The sequence below is a fragment of the Drosophila melanogaster genome, chromosome 3R (genome assembly GCF_000001215.4).
Source record: "Drosophila melanogaster chromosome 3R".
Classification (NCBI taxonomy): Eukaryota; Metazoa; Arthropoda; class Insecta; order Diptera; family Drosophilidae; genus Drosophila; species Drosophila melanogaster.
Window position 1 is genome coordinate 27948702 of NT_033777.3, and position 18306 is coordinate 27967007.

The following is an 18306-nucleotide window of genomic DNA, read 5'->3' on the forward strand; positions in this document are numbered from 1 at the left end:
AGGCATTTAAAGGCCTTCCAGCCGCTTGTCGGCGTCAGTAAAAAAAAATCAAAGCAGGCGACGCAAGTGCGGACTAATTTATTGCATCTGTTATTCGTGACGTGGCCTTTCGCCGGACGAACCGATAGCTCGAGCTCCGTAAATCAAGCTACCAAAGATCATGAAGTACTTTTTGCTGGTGGGCCTGCTGCTCCTAGCAGGTAAGTGTGCACATTTGCCACGCCGCATTGAACCGGTGTTTTAACCTAATTATTAATTGGCGTCTGATTCGCGTCTGATTAGGCATCAATCAAATAGCCGCCGATGACGAGGCCGCCACAACGGAGACCATCGACCTTGATCTGGGCTCCTTCAAGGAGGGCTCCCGCACCGGTACGTAGACACGCCCCCCTCTCGCGACGACGAGTTTTGTTTGGTACACGTCAGCGTTGCGATAACCGCCCCCTTTTTCTAATTCCCAATCCCCCAGATGCCGAGACCCTGAAGCGCGAGGAGGAGGCCATCCAGCTGGACGGCCTGAACGTGGCGCAGCTGAAGGAAATTCGCGAGAAGGTGGGTTCATTGCCAGGTCATTTGGAAGGTACACGTATGACCGGGATTTCCTTTCCCTTTTTTCTTTGTCTTTTGTCTGTGCGTGCAGGCGAAGAAGTTTACTTTCCAAACGGAGGTCAACCGCATGATGAAGCTGATTATCAACTCGCTTTACCGCAACAAGGAGATCTTCCTGCGTGAATTGATATCCAACGCCTCCGATGCCATCGACAAGATCCGCCTATTGGCTCTGTCCAACAGCAAGGAGCTGGAAACGAATCCGGAGCTGCACATCCGCATTAAGGCCGACAAGGAGAACAAGGCGTTGCACATCATGGACTCGGGTATCGGCATGACTCACCAGGATCTGATCAATAACCTGGGTACAATTGCCAAGTCCGGCACTGCCGATTTTCTGGCCAAGATGCAGGATCCCAGCAAGTCGGAGGGACTCGATATGAACGACATGATTGGACAGTTCGGTGTGGGCTTTTACTCCGCTTTCTTGGTCGCCGATCGTGTAGTGGTGACCACCAAGCACAACGACGACAAACAGTACATCTGGGAGTCGGATGCCAACAGCTTCAGCATCACCGAGGATCCCCGTGGCGATACTCTGAAGCGAGGATCCGTGATCTCGCTGTATCTGAAGGAAGAAGCCCAGGACTTCCTGGAGGAGGACACCGTGCGCGAGCTCATCCGCAAGTACTCGCAGTTCATCAACTTCCCCATCCGCATGTGGTCCAGCAAGACCGTCGAGGAGGAGGTGCCCGTGGAGGAGGAGGCCAAGCCCGAGAAGAGCGAGGATGACGTGGAGGATGAGGACGCCAAGGTCGAGGAGGCCGAAGATGAGAAGCCCAAGACCAAAAAGGTTTCGAAGACCACCTGGGACTGGACCCTGATCAACGACAGCAAGCCCATCTGGACGCGCAAGCCCGCCGAAGTGACCGAGGATGAGTACACTAGCTTCTACAAGAGCCTGACCAAGGACTCCAGCGAGCCCCTGACCCAGACGCACTTCATCGCCGAGGGCGAGGTGACCTTCAAGAGTTTGCTCTACGTGCCCAAGGTGCAGCCATCGGAGTCCTTCAACCGCTACGGCACCAAGTCCGACAACATTAAGCTGTACGTGCGCCGTGTTTTCATCACCGACGAGTTCAACGACATGATGCCCAACTACCTGAGCTTCATTCGTGGCGTCGTCGACTCCGACGATCTGCCCCTGAACGTTTCCCGCGAAACTCTGCAGCAGCACAAGCTCATCAAGGTGATCAAGAAGAAGCTGGTCCGCAAGGTTCTCGATATGCTGAAGAAGATCGACAAGGAGGCGTATGAGAAGTTCTGGAAGGAGTTCTCCACCAAGTAAGTGTCGCTTTCTAGGAATTAAGAAACGTTCTTTGCCTGTTCAAATAATTAGTTATTTATGATAAGCATTTCCGCAGAATCCATTATAATATGGAGAATAGAATGACGTGTATTATTTTTTGCCAACAAATTAATATATTTAGTTTGTTGCTTTAAAGAATTCCGCGCTGATAAGATAAGGAAATCCACGTAGTATTATAATATTGGCACTGGTGACGTGTAGAGTTTATACTTAAATATTTTATTTTAGTTAAATAAGCATTTCCATTAGCTATAACCTCGAATTCTTGGATTTTCGTTGCTTATCAAGACTTAATTGACTCATTTCAGCATCAAATTGGGCGTGATGGAGGATCCCAGCAACCGATCGCGTCTCGCCAAGCTGCTCCGCTTCCAGACCTCCAACGGCAAGGGCGTCACCTCGCTGGCGGAGTACAAGGAGCGCATGAAGGCCAAGCAGGAGCACATCTACTACATCGCTGGTGCCAACCGCGCTGAGGTCGAGAAGTCGCCGTTCGTCGAGCGTCTGCTGAGCAAGGGATACGAGGTGCTGTATCTGGTGGAGGCCGTCGACGAGTACTGCATCTCCGCGCTGCCCGAGTTCGATGGCAAGAAGTTCCAGAACGTGGCCAAGGAGGGATTCCAGCTGAACGAGTCCGAGAAGAGCAAGAAGAACTTCGAGTCGCTAAAGAGCACCTTCGAGCCGCTGGTCAAGTGGCTGAACGATGTGGCACTCAAGGATCAGATCTCCAAGGCCCAGGTTTCCGAGCGTCTGAGCAACTCGCCATGCGCCCTCGTGGCCGGCGTCTTCGGCTGGACCGGCAACATGGAGCGTCTGGCCATGTCCAACGCCCACCAGAAGTCCGACGATCCTCAGCGCACCTACTACCTCAACCAGAAGAAAACGCTCGAGATCAATCCCAGGCATCCGCTGATGCGCGAGCTGCTGCGCCGCGTGGAGGCCGACGAGGCCGATGACACCGCCAAGGACATGGCTGTGATGATGTTCCGCACCGCCACCCTGCGGTCTGGATACATGCTCCAGGAGACTTCGCAGTTCGCCGACAGTATTGAGCAGATGATGCGCCAGACCTTGGGTGTCTCCCAAGACGAGCAGGTGGAGTTCGACGAGGAGGAGGAGGATGATGCCGAGGAGACCGCCACCGGCAGCCAGGAGAGCGGCAACGCCGATGATGAGGAGGAGGAGCAGCAGCACGACGAGCTGTAAACTACTTCACCTCACCCACTGTCCAAATAGATTGTACATAAGAGTGTGAAGTTCAGACTGAGTTTTAAACCGCCACCGGGTGGCCGGGCGGGCACTCCATCAACATTACACGCTAGATTCTAAGTAAAATAATTTCGTAGTCCTTCGCCCACGCCGTCATCACCGCCAGTCGCCCAGAGAGCACTCCACCATTTCAGCCAGCACACTTGGTTGCTCAAGCGTTTTCTTTTTTCGAAAGCAAGTGAATTATGTATTTATACAATGTAATATGCTTAGTACACAACAGATTCCAATCAAAACAAATAAAGACAAATGAATTTAAAACTAAAACAACTGCCTATTTAATATGGCGCGCAATGTAAAATTTCCGCAATCGGATACCAAAAAATAGTTAAAAAGTGAATTGATTGCTCGATCAGTCAAGATCGGAACTCAGCGGCTCATCGTTCAGGGCCCTCAAGTAGGTGTTGTACTTCATCTGGTCGCGGATCTGCTGCACGGCCTCCGATTGGGACAGCGTGTATGTGTCCATAAAGAGGCGCACTATCCACAGCGGGAGCAGTCCGTTCACCAGCAGCGACGTGTGGTTCTGGTAATCGGGACATGTTAGGATGGATATGTGTGTCACTCCAGGACGCCCCAAACTTACGCTTCGACTGCTGTAGACCTCGCCCAGTTTCTTGAGCATCTGCTGGTGAATGCTCTTGCTCAGTATGTCGATGACGTCCATGTGGGCAATGTTCATGTAGTGACTGGTGCGCGGCTTGAACTCGCGCTCCTTGAACAGCTTATCGAAGTCGCTGCGATAGTTTTCGAACGTATTCAGCACCTCGTCCTCGCCCATTTTTTCCAAGAGTCTGAGCCAATCAAAAGAACGCAAGTTGAAGGCACATTCGTGTTCGCTTTATTTGCATCTAGTCGAGTCACTTACAAAATCTTAACCTCGCGCGGCTTGGGCGTGTCCAGCATGCTGTCCAGCCGCTGCAATGCATTGAACCGCCCTCCGTCCATGTGTTCCACCTTGAAATCTTTGGCCGGCACTGGCGATACTCGTTTCACTTTGGGCTTGGGTCCTCTGCTCTTGCCGCTCCTGGTCTCGCTGAAAATGGCAGCCAGGGAAATGATGAATGAAACTGATCGCTATAGCACCATATTTCTATGGCTTACCCAACTACGAAGTTTTTGAATCGACTCGGGCGTATGGGCGATCGGCCGGAGCGGCGTGCAGGCTTGGCCTCAACGGAGCTGGATCTGGAATTCCTGCGAATAGATCAATAGGCTCTTAGTTCTCTCACATCCTAGCCTTCGCCTAACTCACTGCTGTGATGGACTGTGCGATCGCTTAATGCGGTTGCTCTGCTGCGAGGAACTGGGGCTGCTGGAAGAAGCCTTATCCTTTTCGCCTCCTTGGGAAATGGACCTGCGCTCGCTCTTGATCTTGGTTGGTTGGCTGGCCGTGGTGGAGCTCTTGTCATCCTCGTTGTCGGCGTCAATGTGCTTGGGCTTCGATTGTGTGCTGGAGGGGAAACATGCAGTGGAGAAAACATTAAAATGCATTCAACTTCGGTACATAAAATGTGAAAGGTGCAAAGGTGGTTCATAGCTATTGGGATCAAAAACCACACAATCCAAGCCTATGGAGTATTTGGGACTAATTAATAGGGTTTCCTACCCCGCTTTTGGCTTGGATCCTGAGTTTGCTACGCGGATCTTGCGGGATGTGGGTCTGGTGCCATTTGTTTCTGCTTCCGTGGCAAGCTCGCGCTTGGCGGGAATGACGTCCACAATGGTGGTGTCCTCTTGTGTTATGTACTGCAGCTGTAGGTCCAGGCAGAGATCCTTGGAGCTGGACTCCGTACCGGCCAGAAGAGCGACCGTTGCAGGATGCGACTTATTGGTCGCCTGGACGCGCACGATGATGTGATCGATAATGAGCTCGGTGTCCAGTTGGTAGGCATCCTGCCACTGCTTCAGGTTCTCGAACAGGCGCCATAGACCACACTCAATCCGGCTCCACCGATCCGCGGTCATCCAATGGAAATCATTCTTGGATTCCCGCTCAAAATGGGTCACAGGTGTCGGCAGAACTTTGACGCTGCAGATGACGCGGTGCTTCTTGTACTGAAATGGGAGCTGCTTTAGGACATGGCGGATCACACATCTCAGTGGCTTTTACCTGGTATAATTGCGAAATTAGTTGGCAATCACCGATGGCGGAAAATGACATTTTTATAAAATTGCTATGCGTCCTGATGTGACCGTAGCCGCTGACAGGCACAGCAACAACAATTCGGGGCGGATCTTTGGGCACACTACGAGCGCTTTGGTGGTCTATCGATTGTATTTTTTTATCGACGTTTGGGCGGCAAAAAAGTATCAACTTAAGCTGAATTCAATTCATAAATATTCATTATCTGGAGAAAACTGCAAAATGTTTTTTTGGAACGTGACAAGAAATACTTTTACGTTTTACCACAGAGATCTCTATAGAAAGTATAAAAATAGTAATTATGCATAATGAACATATTAAGAATCCACCTGATATATGCATTTATTTATAAAAAAAAACAACAAAGATAAAAAAGTGTTAAGTGTTAATTAGGACAAAAGTTCAGAACGTGTTCACAATGTGCAATCGTGTGACACAAGTGACGATGAGATTTTGAAACCAAAACTGAGAATTGTTTTTACTCTGAATGAATGAGGGGCGCTATCAATGAATCTCCCAGAACTTACAAATCCTTATCAACAGAAGCGTGTGGCTTAGGTCAAGTCTCGCCAAGAGAACAGCCGGACTACACAGTGCAGCAAAATCGTTCCCATTCTGCGAAAGTGGTTACCTAAAAACTAAGTTGGCTAGAGAGATAGCTTGGATGCCCATGACCTCCTCCTTATTATTCAAAGCAGTGGCTTAGAATGCGCACCAAAGATGGTGAAAGTGTGCGGAACGACGTCATAGTAATATAATTCATTATAATCTCTGTTGTCCAGTGCTGCTGGTCAACATGATTGCGAAAAAAAAGCACACGCCGATGGGATCGGAGAGATGCTGCTGCTTGCTCAGTTCTCAATCGCGTTCCGGATTAGGTAGTCGAGCTTGTTGGGTTTTTCAAATAATCCGGGTCGATCGATCACTGGCCGCACTACTTTATTATATTATACAAACTGCGTGTGTGCCCTGCGAATCGGACCAATATGCTCTCAATCTCGAGCTACTTTCGACTGCCCCTATACACGCGGCTGGCAGTTTGCATCCTGATCTGCGTGATTTTGAATGACTGCGAGGCCAGGAGTATTGGCGACGAGTCCCATGAGAACGCGATTACGGATGAGACGGCCGACTACCTGCGATCCCATGGCGCCATGATGAAGTCCTATATGAACTTCAGCGTCGATCCGTGCGACGACTTCTACGAGTTCGCGTGCGGCAACTGGAAGAACGTGAAAACGCCGCGGCAATCGCCCCATAGGCGGAGCAATATTCTGGACATCAGCTACACACTGATGGACGTGACGGAGCAGCTGCTGACCAGGACAAAGTTGGCGGAGGCACTGAACGTGTCCGCCGAGCTGCTCGTTGCACAACGCTTCTACAATTCCTGCCTGGCGGCCGAGCTCTTTCCGCGGCCCGCTGCCGATCCCGCTTATCTATCGGTTATCAGGTCGCTGGGTGGTTTTCCCGCCGTCGACAGAGACGCCTGGAACGCCTCCAGCTTCAGTTGGTTCAACATGAGCGCCCATCTCAGCAACTACGGCGTTCGCAGTTTGATCCACGAAGAAATTCTGCCGCAGCATCCCTTCAATCCGTACTTCAAGCTACCCGAACTGGGCTTTGACCATGTCGTCCACACCGCTCACGTTGCCAATACGAGCTCGCGGGCCTACCAGCTCAACGAGCATCGCATGCGTGGCTACCTGAAGGAATACAATCTCACGAAGGATGAAATCTCTGCCGTGATCGAAGGCGTCTTTGCTTTTTGGAGCGAGGCGCTCAGTATTGAGGATAAGTTCGAGAGCGATAGGGATAAGTGCGATTTGCTCAGTGAGATTGAGGAGGTGCCGCGATTTGGTCAGTGGAGGAGCTACTACGAGATAGCCTGGAATGGTATAGACTTTTACAACGGCTCGTCCGGTGGCGAATTCTGCGACTTTTACTATGTGGAGCTCGACAAGGTGTGCGCCAAGCATACGGAGGCGGTGGCCAATTATCTAGCCATGCGGTTTCTCTACCGCATGGACGACAAGCTGAAGGAGCCCAAGCAGCCGGAGGACCAAAAGGTTAACTGCTTGATGATCGTCCAGATGACGCTGCCAAATCTGTTCAACAGGCTCTACATGGCGGTGAGTTGGATGCTGTGAATATGTGAAGCTTAGCTTTTCAATTGATATCAACTAACTTTCATAGGAGCACTTCACCGACGAGAAGCACTCGGAGATCTCTGACATGGTGACCGAAATGCGAAAGGCCCAGCGACAGATCCTCGAGAGTGTGGAGTGGTTGGACGCGGAGACGCGAGCAGAGGCTCTGAGCAAGGAGGCCGGCATCACGCCAGTAATCGGCAGTTACAAAAACGAAGAGCTGTCGGACACTCTAATCCGCGAGATCAACAATCTGACCATTGTTGAAGGCAGCTATGCCCAGAGTTTGATCAATCTGCGAGTATTGGGCACCTATCTTCATCGCTACGCTGGCTTACATGCGGACGAGCTGCCCAAGGACACAAAGCCACTGACACTGCTCGTGGGAATGCAGGTGAACGCCTTCTACTACAATCTGGATAACTCGGTGTACGTGATGGCGGGAGTACTGCATCCGCCTGCGTACCACCGTTCATGGCCCGATTCCTTGAAGTTCGGCACCATTGGCTATCTGATAGGTCACGAGTTGACCCACGGCTTCGATACGGAGGGCTCCAGTTTCGACAGCGCCGGCGAAGTACGCGACTGGTGGTCCAGGAAGTCGGAGGCGGTATTCCAGGAACGGGCGCAGTGCTATGTGGATTACTTCAACCAATACTTGATACCGGAAATCAACCAGACAATTCGCGGCAATGAGACAAGGGACGAGAACATAGCGGACGCCGGTGGCTTGAGGGCCGCACTCACCGGCTATCGAAACCACATGAAGCAGCTGCAACGAAGTGGAGCGGATGGGGAGACGTTGGCTCACAAAAACGAGCAGATGCCCGGCCTCGACCTGTCGCCGGAGCAGCTCTTCTTCGTGGGATTCGCGCAGCTGTGGTGCGCCGACTACGAGCCGGAGCACTACTGGGAGGAGCTCACTGGCGCACATACCGTCGATAAGTATCGGGTGCTGGGTGCCGTTTCCAACAACGACGATTTTGCTGAGGTCTACAAGTGCCCACTGGGCAGTCCAATGCATCCGAAGGCTGAGAGTTGTCGGATGTGGTGACCATAAGTCGTATATAAAGGAAAAGATGTAAAATACTCTAGATGTTCAACTACAAAATAAATGAAAACAGGAAAAATAATGCAAATCGACGATATAGTCTTACACATTTCTGCAATTGAGTTAACTCACTCGACTTTACCCATTTACTCTTAATAGTCTCTTTATTTCTAATTGGTTTTAATGAGCAACGTGCTCTGAGGATTTGAAGGCGTTGGGTCCCCGGTAATTCTCGACCAGCAGGGATTTGTAGCGCCTCAGGTGGACGCTGAGTCCTTCCTCGCGCTCGCTGACGGAGAGGATTGAGACGCGGGCCACGACCAGATGGGAAGGATTCGATTGACTAAAGCCTCGGATTACGTCGATTTCATCGCCGACTTCCAGCTGTAAATGGTAAATCATAAGATTGAATTCGATCTATATATGGACTCCATACCTGGGCACTCTTTTTGGGCAGCTTCTTTCCATTGACGCGTATCTTGCTCTCGTAGAAATTCAGTTCCACTTTGCTGTGGGAGGTAAGACATCATGGTTATTGGGGGCATTTAGAAAACCTTCGGCTGTTTCTTACTTTCTCGCCATGCCCAGGCCAGCTTTCAGTAGGAGATCGGCGCGCAGTGAGTTCACCTTGGTCTTGACCACCTTGGAGTCCCTTTCGTCCTTGAAATCCTCATCATCCTCGTCGTCGCTGTCCAAGTCATCCGATGCTCGTGAGGATTTCTTGTCGTACTTCCACGCTGAAGCACTGGTGTGTACAGGAGCCTGCAGCTCTAAGGTGGTTGAGAGTTTAGGCAGACTTTTAGATGGAAATGGCGTCCTTAGGGATCTTCCTAGTCGGGCTATTTGACGAAAAGTCCGGAGCATTTTGTGTGGGCGCCTTAACAATTACGATAACAAACTGAATAACATAACCTAAAAACTACAGCTGTTGCGGTGGCGTTGCCAACCATCTCTAGGACTTGTTTGCCTTTTTGTTTCGTTTCTTTTTGGGTTTCTTGTCGGGATTAGGACGCACTTGGTAGACAGTAAGGGGGCGATAGTTGTGCAGATCTGCGGGCAGGAAATCATCATCATCATGTGGCTCCACCTCCATGGGCTCTGGGCTGGGGGACTTCTCTTTTTTAACAGGGTTATTTTTGACTTCTACTACCGGCTTTTTACTTTTGGCTTTCATTGCCAAATTACTGAGGGCATTGCCCAGTTTTTGGGTCTCCACCTGGACATCCACGCGGTCCAACTTTACTGAGGGTTCGTCCGAGAAGCAGGATATGAAATCATCACCCCAATCCTTCTTTTCAGCCACTGGGAGCTGCGGTTTTTTTTCCTCTTCGGCTGGTTTGATTATTTCGGGTTTCTTCTTGGGTTTTTTGTGCGTTTTCGGGGCTATCTTCTTAGCAGGTGTAGGTGTTCTCTTTCGGGCAGTAATCCACTGTTCCAAGTCCTCGCTTATTGCTTTCAAATCTAATGGCAAGGCCAAGGAAAGCGCTCTAACGCCAAAGATTTCCTGGGTAAGCTCCTCCAGTTTGGGCTGCGCGTAAATGGGAGCCGTGGGCATCTTGACAGATGCACTGGTGGCCATTAGACGGACGAGGTGAGTTGGTCGCAGGCTCAAGGAAACCAATAGGCAGGAGAAACGCCGCGAGTTTATGGCGCGTAGGGAGCTCTCCAGGCCGAGATGTATTCCGTATCGAGTGGCAAACGATTTGGTCTGCCCGTCGCTGCTTTTAATTGCATTCTGAAGGATCTGACGGAACTGCTGCACTTCCTCCTCCGATAAAAGAGGGCTAAAGTCAAAAGAAACAACCTGTTGATTGGGTTTTTATTGGTTTCTGCCCGCCTCACCTGTGCTGTTTGTAAGGATTGGCTAGAATATTGCGCAGTTTGGGCAGCAATTTCTTTTTGCCCTTAGCTTCTTTCTGTTTTATGCTGGACAAACTCATGTTTACGATATAAACTAATAAAAAATAAAAAATTTCTGCTGAAAAATCAAACAACAATGTGTTTGGCTTTTGGCCAGTGTGACCGCGTTTCTTAGTTTAAAATAAGCCATAGCTTAAATCGCGTTGCCAATTGCTTTACGTTTTTATTTAAATTAAAACTCTTAATTTTTGCTTCTAAAAATTTTTAATCAAACTCTTAATTTTTATTTGCAATCATTTTCAGTACCAGTAAAGTTCCGGCTCCGTGTCCGAAGAGTACTTCAATTTTCTCGGTCTCTGGCGAACGTAATCTTCGACGAAATTCAATTGCCTTGGTGTTGTGGTTTCTACTTGAGTTTCTACTATTTCCGTTGTTGTTAAATTAAATCCAAATGGTGTTGATAATGTAGAACTTTCCTCTTCGGTGCTGTCAATCACTGCATCCAGATACGACGTGGTAGTTTCCACGCCCGGAGTCGTGGCAATGATTTCCAGCAAGGATGTAGTAGATTCCTGGGTTTCTGTGGTTGAAAACAATTCTTCTGTTGAAGTTTCTGCTGTTTCAGTTGTAGTTTGATCTGTGGATAATGCAAACGTGGATTCGTTCGGTTCTGTGGTAGAATCAGCAGATTCAGTCGTTGATTCCGGCAATTCTGTAGTGCTTGGATTGATTTCTATTTCTGTGGTAGTTTTTATTAGTTCTTTCTCTGAAAATTCAGAACTTAAAGTAGTCGTTGATTCCGGAAATTCCGTAGTACTTGGCATAAACTCTGTTGTTGTTGATTCCTGCAATCCTGTAGAGCTCTGAATGGTTTCTGTAGTAGTTTCTTGCCATCCTGTAGATAAATCTGGATAAATTAACGTTGATTCAGCATATTCAGTACTGTCTGAATTGCTTTCTGTCGTTGAATCTGCAGCTTCTGGACTCGAAGTTGTTGTGGAATATAGGGCTACTGATTCAGTGGCATCTATAGCATCTGTGCTGGTGACTTCCGGCCAAGCTGTTGTCGTGGAATATAAAGTATCCGTGGTTGAAGTTACATAACTAGATTCGGTGGTTGAATAATCCACCGCCGTAGTTGTAGATTCCTCAGTGGCACTTTTCTCCGTTGTAGTAGATACTTCCCCAGTGAAGTAGCCAGTAGTCTCCTGCGGATTGGTGGCCACCGTAGTTGTGTCCCAAAAATCTCCATCGAACGGATTGGTAAAATTTACGATGCGCGGCTTGTAGGGTGTGTAGATTTTGGCTTTGTAAGGCTTGTGGTTCTTGATGTATTCCTTGGCTATGCTAATCCACTCCTCGCGACCGAGAATATCGTTTAAATTTCGGCTTGAGGCCACAAAATGCGCCATTAAAAGAAGCAAACAGAATTTTCTCATTATGATGCTGATACCTTCGGTTGACACTTTCGACTAATTACCTTTGGCGACTGCAGTGCAATATAAACGCAAGGGTCTACCTACGTTTCAACGCGTATTTTAGCTACCTGCTTTCTTGGCAAAAACGTTAATTAGCCCTAATGAACTGGAAAATTCAAATGTTGCCGCCAGGGCTGCAAGCGCTTACTTTATTTGTGCTGGCAATGCCGTAGGTAATGCCGGCCGCTTAACAGCTGAGTGTTTTTCGGGGAAGAAGAAGAACAGCGTGTTTGCAGTCCGCGTTTTTGTGTAAAAATTGTGAATAATTATATTATTTGCAGTTTTCTTACGTTTTAAAGAAGAATTTAGCAATCAGAAGGTCCTGTAACAATTGGTAAGTCGGTAAAAACAACAAAAAACAAGAGTAGCATAAGTTTCGAGTCACCGTGAAAGTTTTAAATTTTCTAAGACGCCACCGGCAAATTTTGAATGAAAGTATTGATATATATATTTATTTTAGGAAAAACCATGGATTCCGATTTGTACGATGAGTTTGGCAACTATATTGGCCCCGATTTAGACAGCGACGAGGAAGATGAGCAAAGTATTTATGGGCAACCCGATGTGCAGGATGACCCAGAGGTATAAACGTGCAAAAAATAAAATAAAACTTATAATTAATTTATGGTGTTTCATTTAAAGGACGCCATGGACGAGGACGAGGTGGAGCCACAGGAGGACGAGGACAAGGAGGTGACCGCCGTGGTTTTGCACGAGGACAAACGCTACTATCCGTCAGCAGTTGAGGTCTACGGCCCGGATGTGGAGACCATTGTCCAGGAGGAGGACGCCCAGCCGCTGGACAAGCCGCTTATAGAGCCAGTGAAGAAGCTCAAGTTCCAGATCAAGGAGCACGTGGGCATCTTGACAGATGCACTGGTGGCCATTAGACGGACGAGGTGAGTTGGTCGCAGGCTCAAGGAAACCAATAGGCAGGAGAAACGCCGCGAGTTTATGGCGCGTAGGGAGCTCTCCAGGCCGAGATGTATTCCGTATCGAGTGGCAAACGATTTGGTCTGCCCGTCGCTGCTTTTAATTGCATTCTGAAGGATCTGACGGAACTGCTGCACTTCCTCCTCCGATAAAAGAGGGCTAAAGTCAAAAGAAACAACCTGTTGATTGGGTTTTTATTGGTTTCTGCCCGCCTCACCTGTGCTGTTTGTAAGGATTGGCTAGAATATTGCGCAGTTTGGGCAGCAATTTCTTTTTGCCCTTAGCTTCTTTCTGTTTTATGCTGGACAAACTCATGTTTACGATATAAACTAATAAAAAATAAAAAATTTCTGCTGAAAAATCAAACAACAATGTGTTTGGCTTTTGGCCAGTGTGACCGCGTTTCTTAGTTTAAAATAAGCCATAGCTTAAATCGCGTTGCCAATTGCTTTACGTTTTTATTTAAATTAAAACTCTTAATTTTTGCTTCTAAAAATTTTTAATCAAACTCTTAATTTTTATTTGCAATCATTTTCAGTACCAGTAAAGTTCCGGCTCCGTGTCCGAAGAGTACTTCAATTTTCTCGGTCTCTGGCGAACGTAATCTTCGACGAAATTCAATTGCCTTGGTGTTGTGGTTTCTACTTGAGTTTCTACTATTTCCGTTGTTGTTAAATTAAATCCAAATGGTGTTGATAATGTAGAACTTTCCTCTTCGGTGCTGTCAATCACTGCATCCAGATACGACGTGGTAGTTTCCACGCCCGGAGTCGTGGCAATGATTTCCAGCAAGGATGTAGTAGATTCCTGGGTTTCTGTGGTTGAAAACAATTCTTCTGTTGAAGTTTCTGCTGTTTCAGTTGTAGTTTGATCTGTGGATAATGCAAACGTGGATTCGTTCGGTTCTGTGGTAGAATCAGCAGATTCAGTCGTTGATTCCGGCAATTCTGTAGTGCTTGGATTGATTTCTATTTCTGTGGTAGTTTTTATTAGTTCTTTCTCTGAAAATTCAGAACTTAAAGTAGTCGTTGATTCCGGAAATTCCGTAGTACTTGGCATAAACTCTGTTGTTGTTGATTCCTGCAATCCTGTAGAGCTCTGAATGGTTTCTGTAGTAGTTTCTTGCCATCCTGTAGATAAATCTGGATAAATTAACGTTGATTCAGCATATTCAGTACTGTCTGAATTGCTTTCTGTCGTTGAATCTGCAGCTTCTGGACTCGAAGTTGTTGTGGAATATAGGGCTACTGATTCAGTGGCATCTATAGCATCTGTGCTGGTGACTTCCGGCCAAGCTGTTGTCGTGGAATATAAAGTATCCGTGGTTGAAGTTACATAACTAGATTCGGTGGTTGAATAATCCACCGCCGTAGTTGTAGATTCCTCAGTGGCACTTTTCTCCGTTGTAGTAGATACTTCCCCAGTGAAGTAGCCAGTAGTCTCCTGCGGATTGGTGGCCACCGTAGTTGTGTCCCAAAAATCTCCATCGAACGGATTGGTAAAATTTACGATGCGCGGCTTGTAGGGTGTGTAGATTTTGGCTTTGTAAGGCTTGTGGTTCTTGATGTATTCCTTGGCTATGCTAATCCACTCCTCGCGACCGAGAATATCGTTTAAATTTCGGCTTGAGGCCACAAAATGCGCCATTAAAAGAAGCAAACAGAATTTTCTCATTATGATGCTGATACCTTCGGTTGACACTTTCGACTAATTACCTTTGGCGACTGCAGTGCAATATAAACGCAAGGGTCTACCTACGTTTCAACGCGTATTTTAGCTACCTGCTTTCTTGGCAAAAACGTTAATTAGCCCTAATGAACTGGAAAATTCAAATGTTGCCGCCAGGGCTGCAAGCGCTTACTTTATTTGTGCTGGCAATGCCGTAGGTAATGCCGGCCGCTTAACAGCTGAGTGTTTTTCGGGGAAGAAGAAGAACAGCGTGTTTGCAGTCCGCGTTTTTGTGTAAAAATTGTGAATAATTATATTATTTGCAGTTTTCTTACGTTTTAAAGAAGAATTTAGCAATCAGAAGGTCCTGTAACAATTGGTAAGTCGGTAAAAACAACAAAAAACAAGAGTAGCATAAGTTTCGAGTCACCGTGAAAGTTTTAAATTTTCTAAGACGCCACCGGCAAATTTTGAATGAAAGTATTGATATATATATTTATTTTAGGAAAAACCATGGATTCCGATTTGTACGATGAGTTTGGCAACTATATTGGCCCCGATTTAGACAGCGACGAGGAAGATGAGCAAAGTATTTATGGGCAACCCGATGTGCAGGATGACCCAGAGGTATAAACGTGCAAAAAATAAAATAAAACTTATAATTAATTTATGGTGTTTCATTTAAAGGACGCCATGGACGAGGACGAGGTGGAGCCACAGGAGGACGAGGACAAGGAGGTGACCGCCGTGGTTTTGCACGAGGACAAACGCTACTATCCGTCAGCAGTTGAGGTCTACGGCCCGGATGTGGAGACCATTGTCCAGGAGGAGGACGCCCAGCCGCTGGACAAGCCGCTTATAGAGCCAGTGAAGAAGCTCAAGTTCCAGATCAAGGAGCAAGACATGCAGGAGACCACCTACGACATGGAGTTCATGGCCGATCTCATGGACACTCCGCCGCTTATTCGCAACGTGGCTTTGGTTGGCCACCTGCACCACGGCAAGACCACCTTTGTCGACTGCCTCATCCGGCAGACGCATCCGCAATTTGAGACCATGGAGGAGCGCCAGTTGCGCTACACGGACACCCTGTTCACGGAACAGGAACGCGGCTGCAGCATCAAGGCCACGCCGGTCACACTTGTCCTGCAGGATGTCAAACAGAAGAGCTACTTGCTGAACATCTTCGACACCCCGGGGCATGTCAACTTCTCGGACGAGGCCACCGCCGCCATGCGAATGAGCGATGGTGTCGTGCTGTTCATCGATGCCGCCGAGGGCGTCATGCTCAACACGGAGCGACTGCTCAAGCACGCGGTGCAAGAGCGCCAGGCTATCACCGTTTGCATAAACAAGGTGAGGGTTTGGCCTTAAGGTGACACTAAACTTTCTAATGGTTTCCTCTGACGTGCAGATTGATCGCCTCATCCTGGAGCTGAAATTGCCGCCCCAGGACGCCTACTTTAAGTTGAAACACATTGTGGAGGAAGTCAATGGGCTGCTGAGGTGATTACGTGATTCATACTCAACACTAATGATTTTACTAATGTGTAATTTTCTTACAGCACCTATGGCGCTCCAGATGACAATCTCTTAGTTTCGCCTATTTTGGGCAACGTGTGCTTCGCCAGCTCGTTGTACGGATTTTGTTTCACTCTGAAATCCTTTGCCAAGCTGTATGCAGACACCTATGAGGGAGTGGCTTACCTGGACTTTGCCAAGCGGCTCTGGGGTGACATGTACTTCAACAGTAAAACGTAAGTGCTGCCTAAATATCCAAATCATTTGCTAATACCAACTATTTTAATAGGCGCAAGTTCTCGAAGAAGCAGCCGCACAATTCGGCACAGCGCAGCTTTGTGGAGTTCATTTTGGAGCCCATGTACAAGCTGATAGCCCAGGTGGTTGGCGATGTGGACACCACTTTGTCGGACACTCTGGCCGAGCTGAATGTGCGCGTCTCCAAGGAGGAGATGAAGTCCAATATAAGACCACTGCTGCGTCTCGTCTGTAACCGCTTCATGGGCGACTGCAGCGGTTTTGTGGATATGTGCGTGGAGCACATTAAATCCCCTTTGGAAAATGCCAAGCGAAAGGTGGACCATATATACACTGGACCCAAAGAGGGTGACATTTACCGGGATATGATATCATGCAACCAATACGGCACTCTGATGGTGCACAGTTCCAAGATGTATCCCAACGACGACTGTACCTTCTTCCAAGTGCTGGCGAGGATTGTCTCTGGTACTCTACACGCTGGCCAGGAGGTGCGTGTCCTGGGAGAGAACTACACCTTGCAGGATGAGGAGGACTCTCGCATTCTGCAAGTCGGTCGTCTGTGGGTATTTGAGTCTCGTTACAAGGTGGAGTTAAATCGTGTACCCGCCGGAAATTGGGTGCTCATCGAAGGCATCGATCAGTGTATCGTTAAGACCTCCACAATTGTGGATATTAATGTTCCAGAAGACCTCTACATATTCCGACCACTGAAGTTCAACACCCAGAGCATTATCAAGATTGCTGTGGAGCCAGTGAATCCATCCGAGCTTCCCAAGATGTTGGATGGCCTCCGCAAGGTGAATAAATCCTATCCACTTCTCTCCACTCGAGTTGAAGAATCCGGCGAGCATGTTATTCTGGGCACTGGCGAGCTGTACTTGGATTGTGTCATGCACGATCTGCGGAAGATGTACTCCGAGATCGACATCAAAGTGGCGGATCCCGTCGTGGCTTTTTGCGAAACAGTTGTGGAAACGAGTTCCCTGAAATGTTTCGCCGAAACGCCGAATAAGAAAAACAAAATAACCATGATCTCGGAGCCACTGGAGAAGGGACTGGCCGAGGACATTGAGAACGGAACCGTCTGCATAAACTGGAACAAAAAGCGCATCGGCGAGTTCTTCCAAGTCAACTACGATTGGGATCTGCTTGCGGCGCGTTCCATTTGGGCCTTCGGTCCCGACTCCACGGGTCCAAATATCCTGGTCGACGACACCCTGCCCTCGGAAGTGGACAAGAACCTGCTGACCGCGGTTAAGGATTCGATTGTGCAGGGCTTCCAATGGGGAACGCGAGAAGGGCCGCTGTGCGAGGAGCCAATCCGTAATGTCAAGTTTAAGATTCTCGATGGCGTCATCGCCAACGAGGCGTTGCATCGAGGCGGTGGACAGATCATTCCAACAGCCCGTCGTGTGGCATACTCGGCGTTTTTGATGGCCACCCCACGTTTAATGGAACCATATCTATTTGTGGAGGTTCAGGCGCCGGCAGATTGTGTATCCGCTGTCTATACTGTGCTGGCCAGGCGCAGGTAAGTTTTGCTGCTCATGTTTCCGTAAGAGAATGCCTCTAAATTTTATATAATCTATTTTGCAGAGGCCACGTAACGCAGGATGCTCCCGTATCGGGTTCTCCCATATATACGATCAAAGCCTTCATACCCGCCATTGATTCATTTGGATTTGAGACGGATCTCCGCACGCACACCCAGGGCCAGGCCTTCTGCCTTTCGGTGTTCCATCACTGGCAGATAGTGCCTGGCGATCCCCTGGACAAGAGCATCATAATCCGGCCACTGGAGCCGCAGCAAGCATCCCATTTGGCCAGAGAGTTTATGATCAAGACGCGTCGCAGGAAGGGTCTGTCCGAGGACGTGTCCATCAACAAATTCTTCGACGATCCTATGTTGCTGGAGTTGGCACGCCAGGATGTGCTGATCAACTACCCGCTTTAGACTTCCCACAAATCAGGAATCGGGAAAACAAATAAAACATTTAGACATACTTTCCGAATTTCAATTGCGAACTTTAAAGGGAGTAGTGTTTTTTTTT

General features: G+C 48.3%; 8 protein-coding genes and 2 pseudogenes across 10 annotated transcripts; 4 read left to right on the forward strand and 6 right to left on the reverse strand.

Moving 5' to 3' along the window:
• The first annotated feature begins 9 nt into the window (after positions 1–9).
• On the forward strand, positions 10–3450 carry Gp93 (Glycoprotein 93). The gene is made up of 5 exons (NM_143344.3): positions 10–200; positions 283–372; positions 470–552; positions 641–1893; positions 2227–3450. Exons 1-5 carry the CDS (start codon positions 161–163, stop codon positions 3122–3124), a joined length of 2364 nt encoding a protein of 787 aa, NP_651601.1. The 5' UTR covers positions 10–160; the 3' UTR covers positions 3125–3450.
• CG4951 (uncharacterized protein) lies at positions 3350–5411 on the reverse strand. 2 transcript variants are annotated; one of them, NM_001104480.2, is made up of 7 exons: positions 5301–5411; positions 4797–5245; positions 4443–4640; positions 4292–4384; positions 4056–4223; positions 3774–3981; positions 3350–3713 (listed from the first exon to the last, which is right to left on the reverse strand). In NM_001104480.2, exons 1-7 carry the CDS (start codon positions 5349–5351, stop codon positions 3540–3542), a joined length of 1341 nt encoding a protein of 446 aa, NP_001097950.1. In that variant the 5' UTR covers positions 5352–5411; the 3' UTR covers positions 3350–3539. The 2 variants fall into 2 exon arrangements, with proteins under 2 accessions (NP_001097950.1, NP_651602.1); NM_143345.2 differs by lacking the exons at positions 3350–3713; positions 3774–3981 and having other exon boundaries at positions 4001–4223.
• An 804-nt stretch (positions 5412–6215) lies between these two features.
• Positions 6216–8625, forward strand: Nep7 (Neprilysin 7). Its single transcript, NM_143346.3, has 2 exons — positions 6216–7465; positions 7530–8625. Exons 1-2 carry the CDS (start codon positions 6320–6322, stop codon positions 8535–8537), a joined length of 2154 nt encoding a protein of 717 aa, NP_651603.1. The 5' UTR covers positions 6216–6319; the 3' UTR covers positions 8538–8625.
• Positions 8626–8654: 29 nt separating this feature from the next.
• Positions 8655–10544, reverse strand: CG42487 (uncharacterized protein). Its single transcript, NM_001170281.3, has 4 exons — positions 10377–10544; positions 9106–10318; positions 8971–9043; positions 8655–8918 (listed from the first exon to the last, which is right to left on the reverse strand). The coding sequence occupies exons 1-2, from the start codon at positions 10472–10474 to the stop codon at positions 9487–9489; spliced, it is 930 nt and encodes a 309-aa protein (NP_001163752.1). The 5' UTR covers positions 10475–10544; the 3' UTR covers positions 8655–8918; positions 8971–9043; positions 9106–9486.
• Positions 8655–10544, reverse strand: CG4884 (uncharacterized protein). 2 transcript variants are annotated; one of them, NM_001300643.1, is made up of 4 exons: positions 10377–10544; positions 9106–10318; positions 8971–9043; positions 8655–8918 (listed from the first exon to the last, which is right to left on the reverse strand). In NM_001300643.1, the coding sequence occupies exons 2-4, from the start codon at positions 9396–9398 to the stop codon at positions 8715–8717; spliced, it is 570 nt and encodes a 189-aa protein (NP_001287572.1). In that variant the 5' UTR covers positions 9399–10318; positions 10377–10544; the 3' UTR covers positions 8655–8714. The 2 variants fall into 2 exon arrangements, with proteins under 2 accessions (NP_001287572.1, NP_651604.1); NM_143347.3 differs by lacking the exon at positions 10377–10544 and having other exon boundaries at positions 8683–8918; positions 9106–9445.
• A 100-nt stretch (positions 10545–10644) lies between these two features.
• Positions 10645–11872, reverse strand: CG31253 (uncharacterized protein). Its single transcript, NM_170362.3, has one exon. The coding sequence runs from the start codon at positions 11831–11833 to the stop codon at positions 10694–10696; it is 1140 nt and encodes a 379-aa protein (NP_733241.2). The 5' UTR covers positions 11834–11872; the 3' UTR covers positions 10645–10693.
• Positions 11873–12066: 194 nt separating this feature from the next.
• CR31054 lies at positions 12067–12775 on the forward strand (annotated as a pseudogene).
• CR45548 lies at positions 12742–13120 on the reverse strand (annotated as a pseudogene).
• Positions 13121–13290: 170 nt separating this feature from the next.
• Positions 13291–14518, reverse strand: CG31131 (uncharacterized protein). The gene has a single exon (NM_170364.3). The coding sequence runs from the start codon at positions 14477–14479 to the stop codon at positions 13340–13342; it is 1140 nt and encodes a 379-aa protein (NP_733243.2). The 5' UTR covers positions 14480–14518; the 3' UTR covers positions 13291–13339.
• Positions 14519–14713: 195 nt separating this feature from the next.
• CG4849 (uncharacterized protein) lies at positions 14714–18257 on the forward strand. Its single transcript, NM_143348.4, has 7 exons — positions 14714–14852; positions 14979–15100; positions 15161–15829; positions 15888–15979; positions 16039–16230; positions 16284–17786; positions 17852–18257. The coding sequence occupies exons 2-7, from the start codon at positions 14987–14989 to the stop codon at positions 18207–18209; spliced, it is 2928 nt and encodes a 975-aa protein (NP_651605.1). The 5' UTR covers positions 14714–14852; positions 14979–14986; the 3' UTR covers positions 18210–18257.
• The last annotated feature ends 49 nt before the right edge of the window (positions 18258–18306 follow it).